This window comes from Corvus brachyrhynchos, unplaced genomic scaffold, assembly GCF_000691975.1.
Source record: "Corvus brachyrhynchos isolate BGI_N302 unplaced genomic scaffold, ASM69197v1 scaffold43, whole genome shotgun sequence".
Classification (NCBI taxonomy): Eukaryota; Metazoa; Chordata; class Aves; order Passeriformes; family Corvidae; genus Corvus; species Corvus brachyrhynchos.
Window position 1 is genome coordinate 5,531,656 of NW_008237353.1, and position 17,328 is coordinate 5,548,983.

Consider the following 17,328-nt stretch of genomic DNA (forward strand, 5'->3'; position numbering starts at 1 on the left):
GGTCTTTACAGGCAGTTCTTCATCAGGCTGTTAGAAACACTGCATCCTTGGTTTTTTTGCCTGACTAAACCTACAGACAGTGCAGTGAATGCAAGATCATGTTTAAAAAGGTTTCTGTCATGTCACATTGGGTTTTCTTAAATTAATCACAATAATTAAAGTTGCTGGTTCAGACTCAGCAATGTGCTTCACCTCCCTTCTGAATGCTCCTGGTGGCAACTGGAGTAATACAAGCAAGCTGTGGCAGGCCAGGTCATTTATCTGGCCATGTTAATTCTGGTTCTTCCCTGGGTTGACCTTGTGGAGTTGCTTACACCTGGGAAAAATATCTATCATTCTGCTCATTATATGATGCTAAATTTTCTTGCCTGAATGATTTAAGTTAGCCAGAAGTTAAGCATAATTTATTAAGAAGGCAGGGTTGATGTGAGAATAAAGATCTAAGTAAGGACCCAAGACAGTGAGTCTCTGGAGAACTTTAGTTGACCTCTTTGCTTTATTCTATTTCTGATGTGTGAGATGGAATCTTTGTTTAACCAATAGGTGGGTTGAGGGGTAGGGATGTAAAGTGTTCTTATTGTTGAGGTGTAGGCAGTGTGACCCTGCATGAGAGAGCTGGGGCAGCTGTGGTAAACTACACCATTTTTTCCTCTTCTCCTTTTCCCCTAAGGTATGTTTATGAGGTGGGCAGAACTCTGGTTTTAAGAGAACTCCTCAGGGCTTGTGCTGTTAAAAATGGCAGCTAGCTGTTGAACAAATGGTGGAAGTGAGAAAAGAGGACTTCTTGTCCTCTCTTTTTGGGTAGGGAATAAACAGTTCCTGAGAAAAACAAAAAGAGCCTCCAAAAGTAGAATAACTTGCAGCTTTTCCCCACAGCAGTCCAGATTATATACTTATATACATACCAGAATTTTTTTTTTCTTTTTTGTACCTCAGAAAATGATAGTGTTCAAAACTTCATAGCATGGTAAAAAAGCACAACTGTCCTGGTTTCAGCTGGGATAGAGTTATTTTCTCAGTAGTCATTACAGTGCTGTGTTTGGGATTCAGTATGAGTACAGTGTTGATAACACACTGATGTTTTGGTTGTTGCTTCATGCTTGCCGTAAGCCAAAGACCTTCTCAGTGTCTCATGCTCTGCCAGTGAGGAGCTGCACAAAAAGCTGGGAGGAAGCGCAGCCAGGACAGGTGATGTGAGCTAGCCAAAGGGGTATTCCACACCAAAGAACATTATGCCCAGTAGGGAAACTGTGGGAGTTAGTAGGAAAGGGACGATGGCAGTTCGGGGACAAGGTTTGGCATTGGTCAGGCTGGTGAGCAACTGTATTGTGCATCACTTCTTTTTCTTGGGTTTTGTAGGTTACGGGACGGGTTCGGATGGAGACGAAGAGATCTCTATAGGCAGGTCTTGGGACACATGGGGTTTATTGTAAAAGGCGTGGGTATAGGGGCACTGCTCAGAGCTGCCAGACTCAGCTCTGAGCAGGCCCAAGAGAGCAAGAGAGTAAACGGGTGAGAGAGAGAGAGAGAGTGTAAGAGCAAGAGTGGAAGTAAGAGCAGGAGTGGAAAAAGTAGTAAGGAAGTAAGTGTCTGAAGTCCTGGTTACAATACAATAAATCATCTTCTGTACTGAATATTCTAATTGTCACTAACCAATCTAATACAAGATACAAATCCTATAGCATTTACATACAGCCTATAAGAGTTCTTATATTACCATAGAGTGTTACATCTTAACTTCTAAAAACTACTCTTTGGACCCCTTCTGCTGAGCTAGTAGGGTCTGCTCTGACCCTTGGACCTGCTTGCAAGCAGAGGGTATTGTTCCATCAAGAGGGGATTACCTTCAGTGGCCATACCATTGTTTTCCAGTTGTTCAGTAACTAAGACTTGGTATTTCAAAAGTGGCTTTCATTTCGATGTTGCCTGTAGTTTTCATATTCCCAAAATCTTTTGTCAGGCAATCATATTTATAAGGCTTTCCTGTTTCATCTTCCCCAACATGTTTTATCTCTCCTTTTTTTATTTAGTATTACTAGTATTATATTTTACTTTGTTTCAATGATTAACTGTTTCCTCAGCCTACAAGCTTTACTTTTGATTCTCCTTCCTATTCTACCATGATGGAGGGCTAGAGGGTGGGGATGAGCGAGTGGCTGCAAGGTGCTTAGCTGCCAGTTGAGCTTAAACCATGGCACAAACAAGTGGTTTTCAGTATATTAACTGTAGTTGGAAACATCAATGTAAGCTATGTGCAACTTGACACAGGGTGGCCCCAGGGCCAGGCTTTCCCTGTTCACCGGGTGAGCAGCTGGTGCTGTCCAGGAGTTTCCTCCTCTCTCAAGGTCTGTGTCCACCCTGCCTGTTTTTCCACCTTTCCTTGGAAGGCCAGCACCTTGAGCACACTGTGATGGACACTGATCCTGTATTATCAGCAGAGAGCAAGCCCATCCACAGAGTTGGAGAGCACTTCTTTAATTTCCTAAAGCTTTACAATGGCTGAGGTGGAAAAGGGAAACTTGCAGGGGGTATAGAAGCAGTATGGGGTTCAAAAAAAGGGGCTCCTGCCAGAAGCTGTGGTTGGCTCTACCCCTGTTGCTTTGCAAAGCTCAGTCACCAGCAGTGTTCCCTCTGGCCCTTGGCAAGTCCCCCAGCAACACGTGGGCTGCCTTCTCCACTGGGTCATGACTTCTGTGAGAACCTTGAAACCTCATCACCGTGTTGTAAGAGAGATATTTGCAACTATAAGATGTTGAGATCATGAAATCCCCAACTAAATGCGTATTAGATATGCAAAATAAATAAAACCCCAAGATAATGGGTTTTTGTAAAGAGGAAAAAGTAAATCCCTCTTTGTTCCTGAGCCAAGAACACAAACAGGCTCCCAGAGGCTGGAAGTTCACTGTTTATACCAGCACTAATTTCTAGCAGAGCCAGCCAAAAGATTCAGTCAAACCATTGCTATTCCCCACCAATATTTTCTGGATTCTCCTTAATTTGAATGCTTGCATACTCAGGTATTTCATACTCAGGAAGATCACCCATTCCCAAAGGGCAAAGGTCTATAGGGCTGCAAAACTGAGAGGTACCAGCTGCCATGAGCACATAAAAACCTCCCTCCCTCTAAGTGAAGTTGCTGTGGAAATCTGACATACAGCTTGAAGCTGATATAAATTGAGCCATGACTTTCAGGTGCAAGTTCTGATTAACAGTTCCCTTTGGACTAAGCCTTTTTGAACTTCTTTAAAGAGAAGCCAATGAGCCTAAGTAACATTGAGCTATTGCTCAAGTTGTTTTTAGGAGCTAGTATTATTTCAATTAATTCAGTAGCATTACACCCACGCAAGCAAGTTCAGGCCTTGGACTTGCATAGTTAAATATGGATTTTGTGTGTTAGGAGAACTTCCATGAAATGGAAAGAGTAAGAAACTTTGTTGGTAGTTTTCATAGCAGGCAAAATTCTGATTATATTAAAGTCAACAGGAGCTTGGACATTGACTTCTCCAAGAGAGCAGTACTTGGCTGTGAGCTTAGAATTTCCATTTCAGTCTCACTGAGAAAATTGATGCTGCTACAGAATTCCATTTTTAATTTTTTTTTAACTATCCCTATTTAAGCACAAGTTATGTATTATTTTAATCTGTCCAGGACTTATTTTGCCTCTATTTCCCATGGCCATGAATGGTATATCAATGCTTAATCCTGCACTTCAAAAGCTCAGGAAAAAACATTTTAAAAAAAACCCTTACCCAGCAGTTTGGAAAGTTCCTAAGGTGGCAAACTCTAGTTAACTGACAGAGATAGTCTGGAAGAGTGGCAACATGAGCTCTTGAGGGATGCTGGATTTTTTTACCTGGCATATCCTGCTTTTTTTAGTCTCCATGGAAACACAGTATCACATTAGTGTGAAAGATGGGGAGTGAGCACCCTGTGTATGGTAGGGAATGTTCCCTGAAGCACATCTGGCCTATGCTGTGTCAGGTCTCTGAGTTCCTTGGGTTTGCTTGAGCTGAGTCACTACATGCAGCTGTACCCAGCTCATTTCTTGGTTTGGAAAAAATGGAAGGAAAGGTCTCTCCTGGGCCATTTTTTTTGCATCACATCTGGAAAGTTTGTAGCCATCTTTGCTGCCCACCACACCGATAATGATCTGCTTTGTGTGAAACCTCTCGTTGCAGGTAGGAAGGATGAGCTCCTATGCTGACATCTGCGGGTCCAAGCACACGCAGGGCAGCACCGAGGGAGGGTACCAACGCTACGGAGTTCGGTCCTACCTGCATCAGTTTTATGAGGATTGCACAGCTTCAATTTGGGAGTATGAGGATGATTTTCAGATCCAGAGATCGCCGAGCAGGTGGAGCTCTGTATTCTGGAAGGTACTGCCTGTTGCTTTTTACTGGAGAGACTCCCATTTCAAGACTTTCCCTGTGTAACTGCTGATGTTAAGTATTCATCCAGAAAGGCCTTTCATTGCCCAGTTTTGCCTGAGGTGGCCAAATAACTATGCCTGAAAGCAGGGCACTCTTACCAAAATATGTCAGCTCCCTGGGGTCTTGGGATCATCTAGTTTCTCTGTCCCAATGTCACTGAAACACCAAAGTCTTGTCTGGAAACCTCACATACACCTTGGAAGTGTAGTTTACCTCTGTTCTGCACCCATAGAAGTCCTGCCAGACTGCTGGGAACGGGACTGGTAGGTTAAGTGCAGAGTGTGACCTAGGGATCAAGAAAACCAAAAGATCTCCATTAAGGTCGGGGAATTTGACAGAACTGGAGAAGAGGTTGGTTGGGGCCTGTGAGGCCATCCAAACCCTACCCCCTGATGATCCCTACCCCCAGGAACATTCTGGGCAAACCAAATTTTGTACTTACACTTGAAATATGCTATAAACACTCTGTGATCCGTTCCTATGGCAATAGCAGCTTCCTTCTAATCCCTCCAAAGGAATGACATCTCACAAAGCAAAAGCAAGTGGTGGATATGACAGACTACCAACAGGGACTGAAGTTGGTGCTAACCACCAGCTAAAGCTAAAGGAATAATCAGTTACACAGCACTAGGGTTAAACTGTGATCCTCTCTCTGATGGGGCCTTTCAACATGAAATGCTATGTAGAGATAGCAATCCATATTCCATTGTTTCCAGAAATGTCAATACTCAATTATATAAATATGAGTTGTAAAAAGACAGTTTTTCCACTAGTTCCAGTAGGGCCTCATATATCCTAAGAGAAAAATACCTGCCTTCTCCTAGGAGGGAGAACTGTATCTGCAAGACGTAGTGAAAGATAAATGCCTCCTAGGAGCACTTCCCAACTGAAAACTGGAAAAGGAAATGGAAAAACTGGAAATTAACTGGGAGTTTGTTTGTTTCTTTCTTTGTTTTCCAGGTCGGACTCATCTCTGGGACGGCTTTTATGCTGATAGGTGTAGCTGTTCTTGTAGTGGGTTTTCTTGTGCCACCGAAAATCGAAGCCCTTGGGAAGGATGATTTTGTTGTTGTGGATACCCGTGCTGTTCAGTTCAATGGGTCCCTTGATATATGCAAGCTGGCAGGAGCAATCTTATTCTGTGTTGGAGGGTCCACTGTGGCAGCATGTCTGCTGATGTCTGCTTTTGCTAAAAGTTACTCCAAAGAAGAGAAGTACCTCCAGCAAAGATTTAAAGAGAGAATAGCTGATATTAAAGCCCATGCAAACCCAGTCACAAAAGCGCCAGCACCAGGAGAATCAAAAATACCTGTCACTTTGTCCAGAGTTCAAAATGTCCAGCCTTTGTCTGAAACCTGACCCTTCCCTTAGGTTTTGTTTCTCTTGTAGATCACTTTAACTGGAAAATATCAGCCCTTGTTGGCATCTGTGCTAGTCAAGTAAAACATTGAGTGCTCTGCTATATAAACATGCAGCTAATGGGGGAGCTGCTCTGGTAAAAAATTAGGATTGGGAAAAAGGAAATTATGTGATTAGACCTGTGACTAATATATTCAGTACATTTGAACCTTTTAATCTGTGTGGGTACAATAAGTTCTTGCAACAGTTATTAGGTGTTTATCTTATCAGATTGCATCCCTGGGAAACCTAGGGGCGCACTTATGACAGCTGTACCAGGAACACTCTACATCCCACTATTTAAAGTTTAGATGAATTTGCTATTTTTTTAATTTCATTAATTTGTTTAAATTTTTTTTTTTTGCCTTTAAAATACTGTTCAGTCTTACATGTCCCACCTGGTTCTGCTGTCTGGGAAGCCAAGATTCTGCCCTTGTAATTTGCACTTGTCCTCCTGTCACATGCTACAGTCTGTATCAAAGTAATACTTCACAGGTAAAACATACATGTCAGTGAGAGCCCTTAATTTGATCCTGGCACATGTCACTTCCCAGCAACGTTACTTTCTGGGAAAGACAAGTTATACTTGATCCTGAGTTACAACTAACCTGTGCTAAAGTGCCACTTTTGTCTTAGTCATTGCCATGTTAGCAAAAACTACAAACAAAATAAAGATAAGGAATTCCTGTGGGAGGAGGAACATCATACTTGTGTGTCTTTGCTTTGATATTGTTTCTTTCATTGTTGTGTTATGTTGGCGCTAATACAAAATGTTTTAGTTTTGTCTGGGTGAGGATGAATAAATGTAGTTTGACATGCCCAGGTCCTGTATTCTGTCAGTACATCAATGCCATGTTAGATGATCTCAACGTACGTATCTAAAGACATTTTGAAATGCTGTTTATATTTTTATAGAGAATAGAAAAAGTTATGCTTAACCAGATACATTCGTGTAAATGCTTACCTAAAAACTTGTCCTTTCATGGGAGACCCCTAATTATTTTCTCACCCAGGGCAATTATTTCACTGTCTGAATCTATGGATTTAAATTAAACTGTATAAACAAAGATGTGACATTTGTACTCTCTGACAATATGTGCCACCTTATAGTTCTGTCTATTTTTTGAATGGATTGAATAAAATTCTAGGCGTGAGCCAGCCATGGATTTTGTGAAAAGTTTCTTTCTAGTAAAAAAATGTAAGAGCTCTGCTTGAAGGAGAAATCAGCAGTTGAAACTCACTGGTGTCTTAATGCGGTCTGTTTTCATCTTACAGCAGCCAAGAAGCTACTTTGGTGCTGAATCAAACAGATTCTACCACAATAATGGCAGAGCTGTGCTCTTTCCCTTGCTCATAAAACATTTTGTGGTCTGTGACACTCAGTTCATACTTACAACATCAATAAGCCAGATCATCTGTATTTGGAAGTTTCAGCTGAATCTGCAAAAATTACCATGGCTGACAACACCATGGGAAGTAAAATTTTCTTCTGCAGAGAAAGCTCCCCTCTTGGCAACACAACTGCAGAGTCCAAGCATTAGCACTGAAAAGATGGAGAGATGAGAGCTCGTCACATGCACACGGTCACAGAGAATGGAAGAAAGTAGAGGTAAAGGCATCTGGCAATTCACTGGCACCCTTATATTAGAAATACAAAGGCACATTACACCCAATGCTTCAAATCTCAGGGGAGAAATAAATGAAGCTGTGCTAAAGAGGAAAAGTTCAAAACGCTGGCAAGGTGAGAAGCTGTGTATTTATAAAGAAAGCCATCAAGAACAGGGGTGAGGGGTACTGATTACTCACAAGGCACATGGAGAGGCTGTCACTGCTGCTGTTTGTTAACTATTCCAGGTGGAGAGGGTCCTCAGCATTTCCTGTCTAGGTTGCAAGGAATGTTGTTTACTGACATTGACTTTCACTACTATGGCTATTGGTGTGTGGGCAGCAGAGTCAAGCTGTCCTGGCTTTTTCAACTGAGGCTTTTTAATTGTGCATGGAGGAAATGTGACATTTTAAGTTCTACAGTGAAGTTCACAGAAGGAGATGAGAGCGAGGGCTCCCGTAGCTGAGTCCCTTCTCTCCACCTGTGTTTTGTTAACACTGTACTGGAAGTTTGACTGAAAATCCAGCTGGGAAAGCAAGCAGAGGTTGGGCTAGTTCACCCGAACTGGCTATATGGGTATACAGTTCTCTTTAAAACACACCCAAGTGTCACTAAAGTGTCACTAAATTTTCATCCAGAGGACAACTGACCCAACAGGTAATTGATAGAGCAGATCCAAACATCAGGTGCTCAGTCACATTGCACAGAACTGAACATGCTTTGACAGTACAAAAGCAGATGAGTCATGGCATGGCATTACCCAGGTGCTAGGGGAAAAGAAATGCCCTTGAGGATTTTACTGAAGCTTGCTGGGATAGGAAATGCCCCTGGGATTTATCAGCAGCAGCAAAGCTGATAATGTTGTCATGGCTAACGTTGCCACACACGTTTCATCTCATTAAACCCTTGTTTCGGTTGCTTGGAGCTTTTCCGGAACTGAGACCTCCAGAGGCTGCAATCCTTCACAGCAGAGAATCAGTGCCACACACGGCTTTTGTAGAAATATTGAGCAGAAAATTGCTCTGTTACTATTAAGAAGCCACATACTGGAAAGATTAAGACACGTCAGGAATATTTTTAAGATCCATTTTCTTGTAATGTTTTAACACCTTCACCCTTTGGTACAGGAGCTGAAGCATCAGCAAAAGGCAGTGGAAATGCAGTGTGTGCTGTTCTTATGGAAAATGCCTGTGATATGGCCTCCTGCTGGGGAGCAGCAAGAGGCAGTCATGCTCCCTGGGAAATTTCTAGTGAGGTTGAGGGCAATCTGTCCTTGCACATACATTTCCCTACCATGTAACTTTTTCACTTTTCCTATCTCCACTAAATTGCAGCATACACTCAACTGTGGGACTGCCTGGGACTTCCCCTCCAAGCACTGACTGCCATCAACTTTCCAGTGGACACATTAATGGACACCCCAGTGCAAATAAAATATGGCTTAAGCAGCCAAGCTCTTCTTTTTTCAGCTCTTTGACCTCCCTGCTCCAGAGGTTCCTTTCAGTTTCTTCATGCTCACCTTATTTCTTGCCCCTTTCTAGCCTCATTTGGCTTGAAATTGTAGTGCAACCCCTCCCAGCCCAACACCATTTTCTCTGCAATTGTAGTGAAAGAAATCACAATTTTCATCTGAGTGGTAATCACTGGCTTCATTTTGGTTAATAGATGCTCTCCTGAAGGTTAGCTCTGCTTCCCCAGCACACTGTGCAGAAAAGGCTTCTGTTATCATCTGTTCTGTCCTCCACTCTCCAGGCTGTCTCGACCCCTTTATTTTCCATTTTTTCCCAGTGCATGGTGAATCACAGGCAAAAGGCAGAGACAGAAACATTCCTCCTCTTGAGCTGCCTGTAAGCAGATTTAATTCCCAGTTTCAGCTACAGCCTCAGCCTGCCATTTCCAAGTATGAGATTTTTAATCATGCACAAGTACAAGCAAGCAGCTCTTCATGAAAGCAGCAGCAGCAGAATGGGGAGGCTGCAGAGAGAGAGGTTTGGCGAGGGGGAGCAGCAGCACAACATGCACACCAGGGAGGCCACTCAGCCCCTGAGGACATGAAATGCAGAGGAGACAGCAAAAGACTGCAAGTACCTTAGCAGGATGCACTTTGCCAGCAGCTTTCTAAAATGGGCTAAAAATGGAACAATTTTGGTAAAATAAAGGAACTAGCACTTGGGATTATTCAGCACTGACTGGTCATCCCACCATTACACAGCAGGCTGCCCTCTCAGCTCACTGAGTATCAGGGGTAGAGAGACAATAACATACAAGCTGCCTGGGCAGGCTGTGGAGGCACAGCCTTATGCCTTCCTTGTCCTACCCCTCCCAAAGCTGAAGGAAGCAACATCTCTACAGAGCATTAGCCTGCACCAGTCATCTGGGGTTAACGCCCACACACCTCTTAGAGAAACAACGTTTGAGTTTTGCCAGTTCATCCCCAGGGGACAGTTTGTCCCAGAGGAACATCATTGTAAATGGGAAGACCCACCTAGTCTGCTCCTATTTCCAATATTTAGAGACAGTGTGTGATTCTTCTGGAGCCTTCTGGTCTCTGGGCAAACAATCTATCCACCCCCTCATTTTTCTTCAGTTCTTACCTGGACGTGTGGCAGACCACACAGGGTGCATTTCCTGCATCAGTTCACTTGATGCACATTAAGCAGGCTAAAGCTCAGTTTTGCTGTCAGATAATTTACAGAGGTATTGGGATGAAAATAATCTCTGCATGCTGACAGTAGGTGAGGAAAATACTTCTAACAGCCCTTAAAAGAAAAGAACCAGCATAAAATAACATCTTTTATTGGTTTTTTCCTAATTATTTACAGCTGATTTTTGAAGGCACCCTTTTTTCCCATAATTTACCATTCGTGGACTTTTGCAAAAATAGATGGGAGATCAGTTTTAAACAATGCTAATAAGCTAGTCAATTTAACAATGTGTGTTATGCTGCTCCAGCAATTTCAGCCCCAAAACTTATGGCAGTCAAGGCTTCAGGCCACTTCCTGGCTAAAGGCACCCTCCAGCCTGAGGCTAAAAGGATGTGTTGGTGCTGGTGCTGTTGTTCAGGGCACAAGAGACGTTTCTGGAATGTCATTATTTCCTGCCTCTGGTCACCTACTGCCTTGAGCATCTGCTGCCCTTCCCCTCCCTGCCTCCTCCAGGAACCTCTAGCCCTGACAATTCCTTCCTAAGCCTGGTGAGGTGAGAGGGGTGAGGTGAGAGGGACCCCTGCCACACATGTCTTGGAGGGGGTGCAAAATGTGCCTGCCTGAAGTGGCAGCACAGGGGAGGCAGGGCTGCAGCAGGGACAGGAGCGAGATGAAGGTGGAGAGAGGTGAGAGGGAAGGAATCCCCAGGGGAGAACTGGTGAAATACAGCATTTCAAGCATCAGTGTGGTCATCTGGCAATGAATATCAGAAGAAACAATCAGTGAATATTGAAAGCATAGAGAAACTTGCTGCAGGTCCAAAACCTGTGACCAAAACAACATAAGTACAGTGGCTAAAATCTTCATGGAAGTAATTTTAAAAAACCAAATCAACTTTTGACATCAATATTCTGGCTCCCACAGATGACTAGACAAGCACAAGGACCTTATTGTTGGATAAGTGCATTACCTCTACTGTGAGGACACATTATTTCCTTTAGTATACTATGATAAACAAATTTCTTCAGATAGCTCTTGCTCAGAATGGGTTCAGCTCTCGAATGACCCCTTGCAAAAGCACTGAAAAACAGAAAAGCTCCTGAAACTGGAGCTTAAAATCACAACAGAATGGATGGCAAAGAACTTGGTCTGACCTCCAGGTGATCATGTAACTGGAAAGTGGTAAATTGAGTTTGTTGGTTTAACCATAGGTCTTGTGTTTAACCATAGGTCTACATGAGATGTAGACAAATCTTTGCCCTGACACGGAGCATTGTCTGGGTCCTCTGCCCTTCCTCTGCCCCTCCAGCAGCAGTGACTGCCCTCTGAAGAGTGCCTCAGCATTGCTCTCTGAGCTAAACTAGTCTCTTTTGAGGCACCACATATGTTTAGACTAAGGTATGACAGGAAAACATTCTCCAGATCACACAGAAGTTCACCTCCCTGGACCACTGGCATAAACCTTGAAGACCTCAGCTCAAAAGCAACTCCAGACCTGATAGCCAGATTGTTTTGTCTTTGCAGATACATTCATGGCATCCATGTTGAGAAGGCTCTGGCCTCTAATTGTCTGGTGTGCTGCCAAGTCTCCTCACGCAGGCTGTCTGTGAGCAAGCCAGCAAGCAGGCATACACAAGGCAGGTCCCAATCCTCTCTCCCGGAGCAGTGCAGACCAGGCCATCAAGTCCTATCTTTAAAACACCCAGCTATGGATCACACAGTTGTTGCTTTAGAAGAAACTCGAAGTGTGCCATGAAGTATGTCCAGATCTGCTCTGGAAGGAGGCTGCTGGCCATGTTTCCTGTGCATGTCAGGCCTGTGCTGAGGCACACTCACAGCAAAGTGCAGAGAACAGAGGTGTCAGGGACTACAGTCTGCATCCCATGTGTAAGGGAGCTAATCTAGCACTGGCTTGTATGCCGGGCTGAGCAGTTGAAGAAGCAAAGCTGCTGAGAGCGCCCCACGGAGCCCAATACCCATGGACACACATGCCACTGACACGTGCATCACTTCTTTTGGTACAGGAGCCCTCATAGGGCAGTGTTGTGTGTAGTCTTTTTTCACTTGCTGGAGGCTTCCAGAGGAGTAGGCTTTTGTCAGAGAGCAGAGGCAAACACCACTAGGTCAGTCAGCACACCATGATCTGCTTCCACATGCACCAGCCACCACCTGGCACCTGCCCACCTCCAGCACCCACGCTCAGCGGCCCTTTGCAGCACCAGGGCTCTCCCTGCTGGGGAACAGCAGTGAAACATCCACGCGTGGAGCGGTGCTAGTGAGTGAAAAAAGTCTCAACACCAATATTAAGTCCTTACAAGATGAGCTACCCACCCTTACTCCACCCTACCCCCCAAAAAAAGCCCCAAACCCAAACAACCAACCACACCTTTTATGCAAAAAACCCCCTCTGCTTCAGTTTCCCCGCAGAAAATCATACTTGGGAAGGTTCTTCAAGGGAAAGGTTCTAATCCCCATGAGCAGGCATGATGCTACTGCAGCAAATGTCTGCCTCCTTTTGCACACACACAGGACCATCTGCAGGCATCAGATGTGCCTGAGGGTGAGGCCCCAGCCAGAGGCACCCAAGAGGCTTAGCTACCTTTCCTTCCTTGTCCTGGGATAAGCCACCTATAATCATGTGGTCAGGGCAGGGCACTTTGAACAATGAGCCTGTTGGTCATCTTGAACTAGGCCTTGTGCTGCATGAAGAGGAGAAATAGTCTTCACCCATGTCTCTTTCTCTGCAGAAGGAGACTACTTCTAAATGGTGGATGCAAATCCTAGCCCATGTCTCACCAAGGTCATTTCTGTTTGGTGAAAACTCTTCAGGGGTCAGTGGGAGCATAAGAGATGATGGGAAGGTGTAAAGCTCAGGTTACTCTAAGGATGCCAGTCTTGCATCAACGATTTATAAGGGAGAAATAACGTGGCACAGGCATGATTTTTAGAAATATCTTTTCTTACAACCAAACTGGAAGAACCAAACCTAGCAGAGAAACAGAAGGATGAGGAGATTGTATGCAGTGATGAAACCACAACCCATGGCAGCAGAGGAAGCAAGGACAACATCTTTATGAGGATACCAAGCTGAATACCCAAAGCACAGTGGCAGCGTGACTGGTTATCTCTGACACCACCACTTCATCACTGAGACAGAGGAGTTTAAATCACTCAAATCTCTGGTTAAATCAGAGGTCCTTCCTAACTAATACAAGGAGAAAATTCTATATATCACTGAAGTCTGAATACACTTTCTTCTCTCAAGAGAGGGAGAATTCACTCACCTATGTGAACACAAACCTGAAGTGCCCACCCCCTAAGTACTTGCTAATAAAATAACAATTCCCTCCTATCTCAAGCATTGATTTCGTCGAGCTCCTTGGTTCTACGACATTCAACCAGTTCATCCACAAAACTGCTTCAGCTGAAGGGGGCTGGCTGTTCCCATCTTCTCAAGCAGAAGTCCCAAGACTCATACCACTTTACCTCTTCCCAAGCAGACTGAGTTCCCAGCCACTGGGATACTCATAGTGTGGGAAAACCTTGCTCAGCTAGAGAGGAAAGACGAATTGGGAGTTAATTTCTTAAGGACAAATATCTATAAGAATAATCTCATCTTAAAGAAAAACATCATTTTCCTAAAAATAATGGGTGTAATATTGGGGGCAGGTTTCAGCATTTTGACAGGAATTGTCTTACCAGGTGTTGCATTTAAAATGGAATATGCATTTCTAGCAATGCTTTTTTGTTCTACCATGTTGAACAGCTTTGAAGAAGGAGGAAACATAAATGGTTTCATATTTAAAAGCTTAAAATCTGAACAGGATTTTTTAGTTTCTGATAGAGATAGGATGAGAAAGAAGAAAGAAAGAACGGCCCTAAACTAAGAATTAAAGCAATGCAGTAAGTTTTAAGAAATGTACTTTTCCTTAGATCCTTATAAAACTTAGATCCTTTTGTTCAGTGTCTCAACATGGTGCTCCACTATGGGGAAGAAGTCATGTTATTCCAAAAGGTGACTACAACTGCTCCTTGCTGCCAAGCAGGGGGGTCTTGATGGCCTGGAGAAAGGGGCTGGCAGAAACCTCCTGCAGCTCAACCAGGGCAAGAGCCAAGTACTGCACCCAGGTGTTATGAACTGGTTTAAACACACAAGAGCAAAGAAAACGAACTCTCTGTGAATAAACGGATCGAACCCAGAAAGGCTTGAAATATACCCCAAAACTTGATTAAAACCAAACGAGGTTAGATGTTGGTACCAAAAAAGTTGATATATTTTATTTAATACTAAAAGAGGTAAAGGGAAGGAAAGGAAGGAAAGGAAGGAAAGGAAGGAAAGGAAGAATACTGTTGACAAATTTGGCCCACACTGAATTGCAAGCTCCCCAGGAATGAGACTGTTCCTTCATTAACAATAAACCTGCCTAAATTCTTGGTGAGGGTCCCCCGCCTCCTGCTGCCAAAAAGTATAGAATCCAATGGATTAATACATGCTTGGGCCAGGTGGGAATGCCCACGTGCCTCCCCTGGGGTGGGCAAGTTTGACACTGTCCCTTGCAACACTGTGGATCTATTGCATCAGGTTGTGATGCTCTGGCGCAGGGTCTAGGGACCCCTTTGGGGGGTGCCTTTGATGTCCTTCACGTGGATGCAGCTTTTCCCAGGGTGAAGGGGCCCCACAGCTGAGCTCCTCTGCAGAGCGGAGGATGGGTGCTCTCTGCCTCTGACCAGAGGCTTTTTCACTACACTCCCAAAACCTCTCCTCCCCCCCACTCTTTGGTGTGAGGATCTGTGGGAGCCTGGCAGCTGATAGCCCTGGGGCTGTGGTCTCCACCCCCGAGGTGCTAAACTTGATCCCTCTGTGAAAGTATTCTTTTTTCCCCAGACCTGAGTTTATTTTATCTTATCTCCATCAACATGCAGTCCAGGGCCTTAGTCAGGGCATGGTAGTCTTCTCTGTAGATTTTATACAGTTTTGCTATAATAGGCAAAAGTCCTTCATGAAGATGTTTAAGCCATAAATTATAACACTTCAGTCTCCCACACCAGGGAGGGACAAGCCCTTGCAGCAGTAGATGCTGAGGCACAGCCAGCTCTGAAGCAGCTGTGCACACACCTGGGTCATGGAGGAGCCCAGGATGAGCCCCAGTTTGAAGGTGTCAAAGTGCCCTTGGGGCAAAGGCGGCTGATGGAACCTTGGGCTGCAGTAGGCAAAGCCTTGGCATCAGCTGGAGGGATGTGACCCTTCCCCTCATCTACGTCCAGCTCTGGGCTCCCCGTGCAAGACAGACACTGGCCATACTGGAGAGAAGTCCTGTGCCAGTGCCTTCCTCAGCTCCACCCCAGTGCCCATTGGAAGGTGGGTGAGTGGGAGCCAACCAGACACAGCAGGAGGCACAGAGCAGTGCTGGCAGGAGGCATGCACTCTGTGATTTCCATAGGCAGAGCCTGGCCAGAGAGCAGGCAGCCTGCCAGCAGGGAGGGATGGAGGCACCTCCATGTCCTTGGCCCTTGGTCCAGGCTGGTGGAGGGCCTGGCAGAGATGCAAAGGGCTGCCTTTCACCCTGCTCAGGCTGTGCCCCCGGAATGTGCAGCTGGGGTGAGCTGGTGTAGGAGGGGTGAGGGAGGGAGGAAGAGTCCTGCAGTGTCTCTGAAGACACTGCAGAGAGGGTTGGGAGCCACCAGGAACACCAACATATCCATGCTGGCAGGGGTGGGAGGAAAAACCAGCCTTGCAGGGCAGAGAGCTCGGGAGGGCAGAGGGACCCAGCTCTGCCACGCTCAGGCTGTAGGTGCTGGGTGAAGGCTCATCCATCGCTTTCTAAGCACAGCCTGTTCTTGTAGGACAGTCCCAAGTAAGGTCCTCTGACAACCCCAACCCCATCTGGTAATGGTGGGGGACTTTGCCACTCACCAGGTTAATACTAAAGACCTTTCAATATTCTGGTATCATGTACTGCACTATAGACTTGTACTTTCTTTCTTGAATTTTCCAAATCCTGTCCACTTCCTTACAGCCCCCATAGCTTTCAGTAGCTCCCAGGCCAGTATTTCCTTTTTACTTCAGTGTTCAAAAATTCTGAGTTTGGTTCAGCAAAGCACCAAAGTGTACGCACAACATAAGAAAATAGGTCACCCTTTTCATGAGGTTATTACTAGATTTTGATATATTTTCTTGTGTAATTACAGCAAATTTCAGCTACACAATAATATTTTCCCCATCACTAACATTATAAGAAGATTACACTGTTAATATGCACATGATTTATGTGTGCAGTGTGTGTGAGCACACAGCAAATGCCTTCAGTTACAGCATTCACAAACATCTACAAGTTGATGGATACAAATGTGCACACACACAATAATCTACAGAGAGCAGATGGCTCCACTGTCTATTGACATGTCCACAGCACTTCTTTTGATTAAAACTTGGATTGAAGGCTGTCAGCCACCCAAAACAAAACATCTGCGAGTGTATCCCACTCAATCATTCTGATTGCAACTACTTTAATAAACACACCTTTCCTGGAGATACTTCATTTGGTACTTAAATTTATTATCTAATGGTTGTTTTAATCTACATTTGGGGTAATCAGTCAAAATACTCAAGCAACGATCCTTTCCCTATACTTTCAAATAATCAGAATACACATACTGTTTTATTCTGCACACAGGTTTATTTCACTGTACCTTAGTTGATACTCAGTGCGGATCATATTTTCCTTATTTTCACCCATTTGTTTCCACAAACTAACTTTATTTTGGCTCTGATGTCAAGGCACCAAAGATTAGTTGAAATTCAATGAAAACTGCAGTCCTATGGAATTTAAGCCTATGCTTTAATGCTTTGCTGAATTAGGACTAAAAAAAAGACACGTAGAAGTTTGGTAATTTTCCCAGGAGTTGCCAGTGAACAGATAAAACTCATGTGATTGCTGAGTATTGCCTGAACAGTGCGCACATACCAGAACCCAGGCCTAACCTGAACCGTGACATTAAAAAACTCCCTGGGCAAGTTTAACTGTGCCATCAGGCTTACATTTATAACTATGTAACAGCTAAATTGTCAACATATTTTCTTTCACAGTTGCAATACAAAAACTACCAAATCAGGGTGGGTTTTGGTTTTTTTTAAGTTTTAGTTATGGGAGAATCCTATCAGCTGCGAAATCACTAAATTTACAAAGTCAGTAACCCGAAGACAGATTTTAAATCAAACAGGCCTTGGTAAGAGAGAAAACACAGGAAC

At 44.3% G+C, this 17,328-nt stretch overlaps 1 protein-coding gene across 1 annotated transcript; it reads left to right on the forward strand.

Annotated features, from left to right (window-relative positions):
• Positions 1–3,649: 3,649 nt before the first annotated feature.
• Positions 3,650–6,994, forward strand: NRSN1 (neurensin 1). The gene is made up of 2 exons (XM_008630911.2): positions 3,650–4,376; positions 5,391–6,994. The coding sequence occupies exons 1-2, from the start codon at positions 4,188–4,190 to the stop codon at positions 5,787–5,789; spliced, it is 588 nt and encodes a 195-aa protein (XP_008629133.1). The 5' UTR covers positions 3,650–4,187; the 3' UTR covers positions 5,790–6,994.
• The last annotated feature ends 10,334 nt before the right edge of the window (positions 6,995–17,328 follow it).

Bases quoted from the DNA above. Each gene is read 5' to 3' on its own strand.
- NRSN1 (XM_008630911.2), top strand. From the start codon at position 4,188: ATGAGCTCCTATGCTGACATCTGCGGGTCCAAGCACACGCAGGGCAGC. The intron at 4,377-5,390 runs GTACTGCCTGTT...TTTGTTTTCCAG, and splicing joins GGAGCTCTGTATTCTGGAAG to GTCGGACTCATCTCTGGGAC.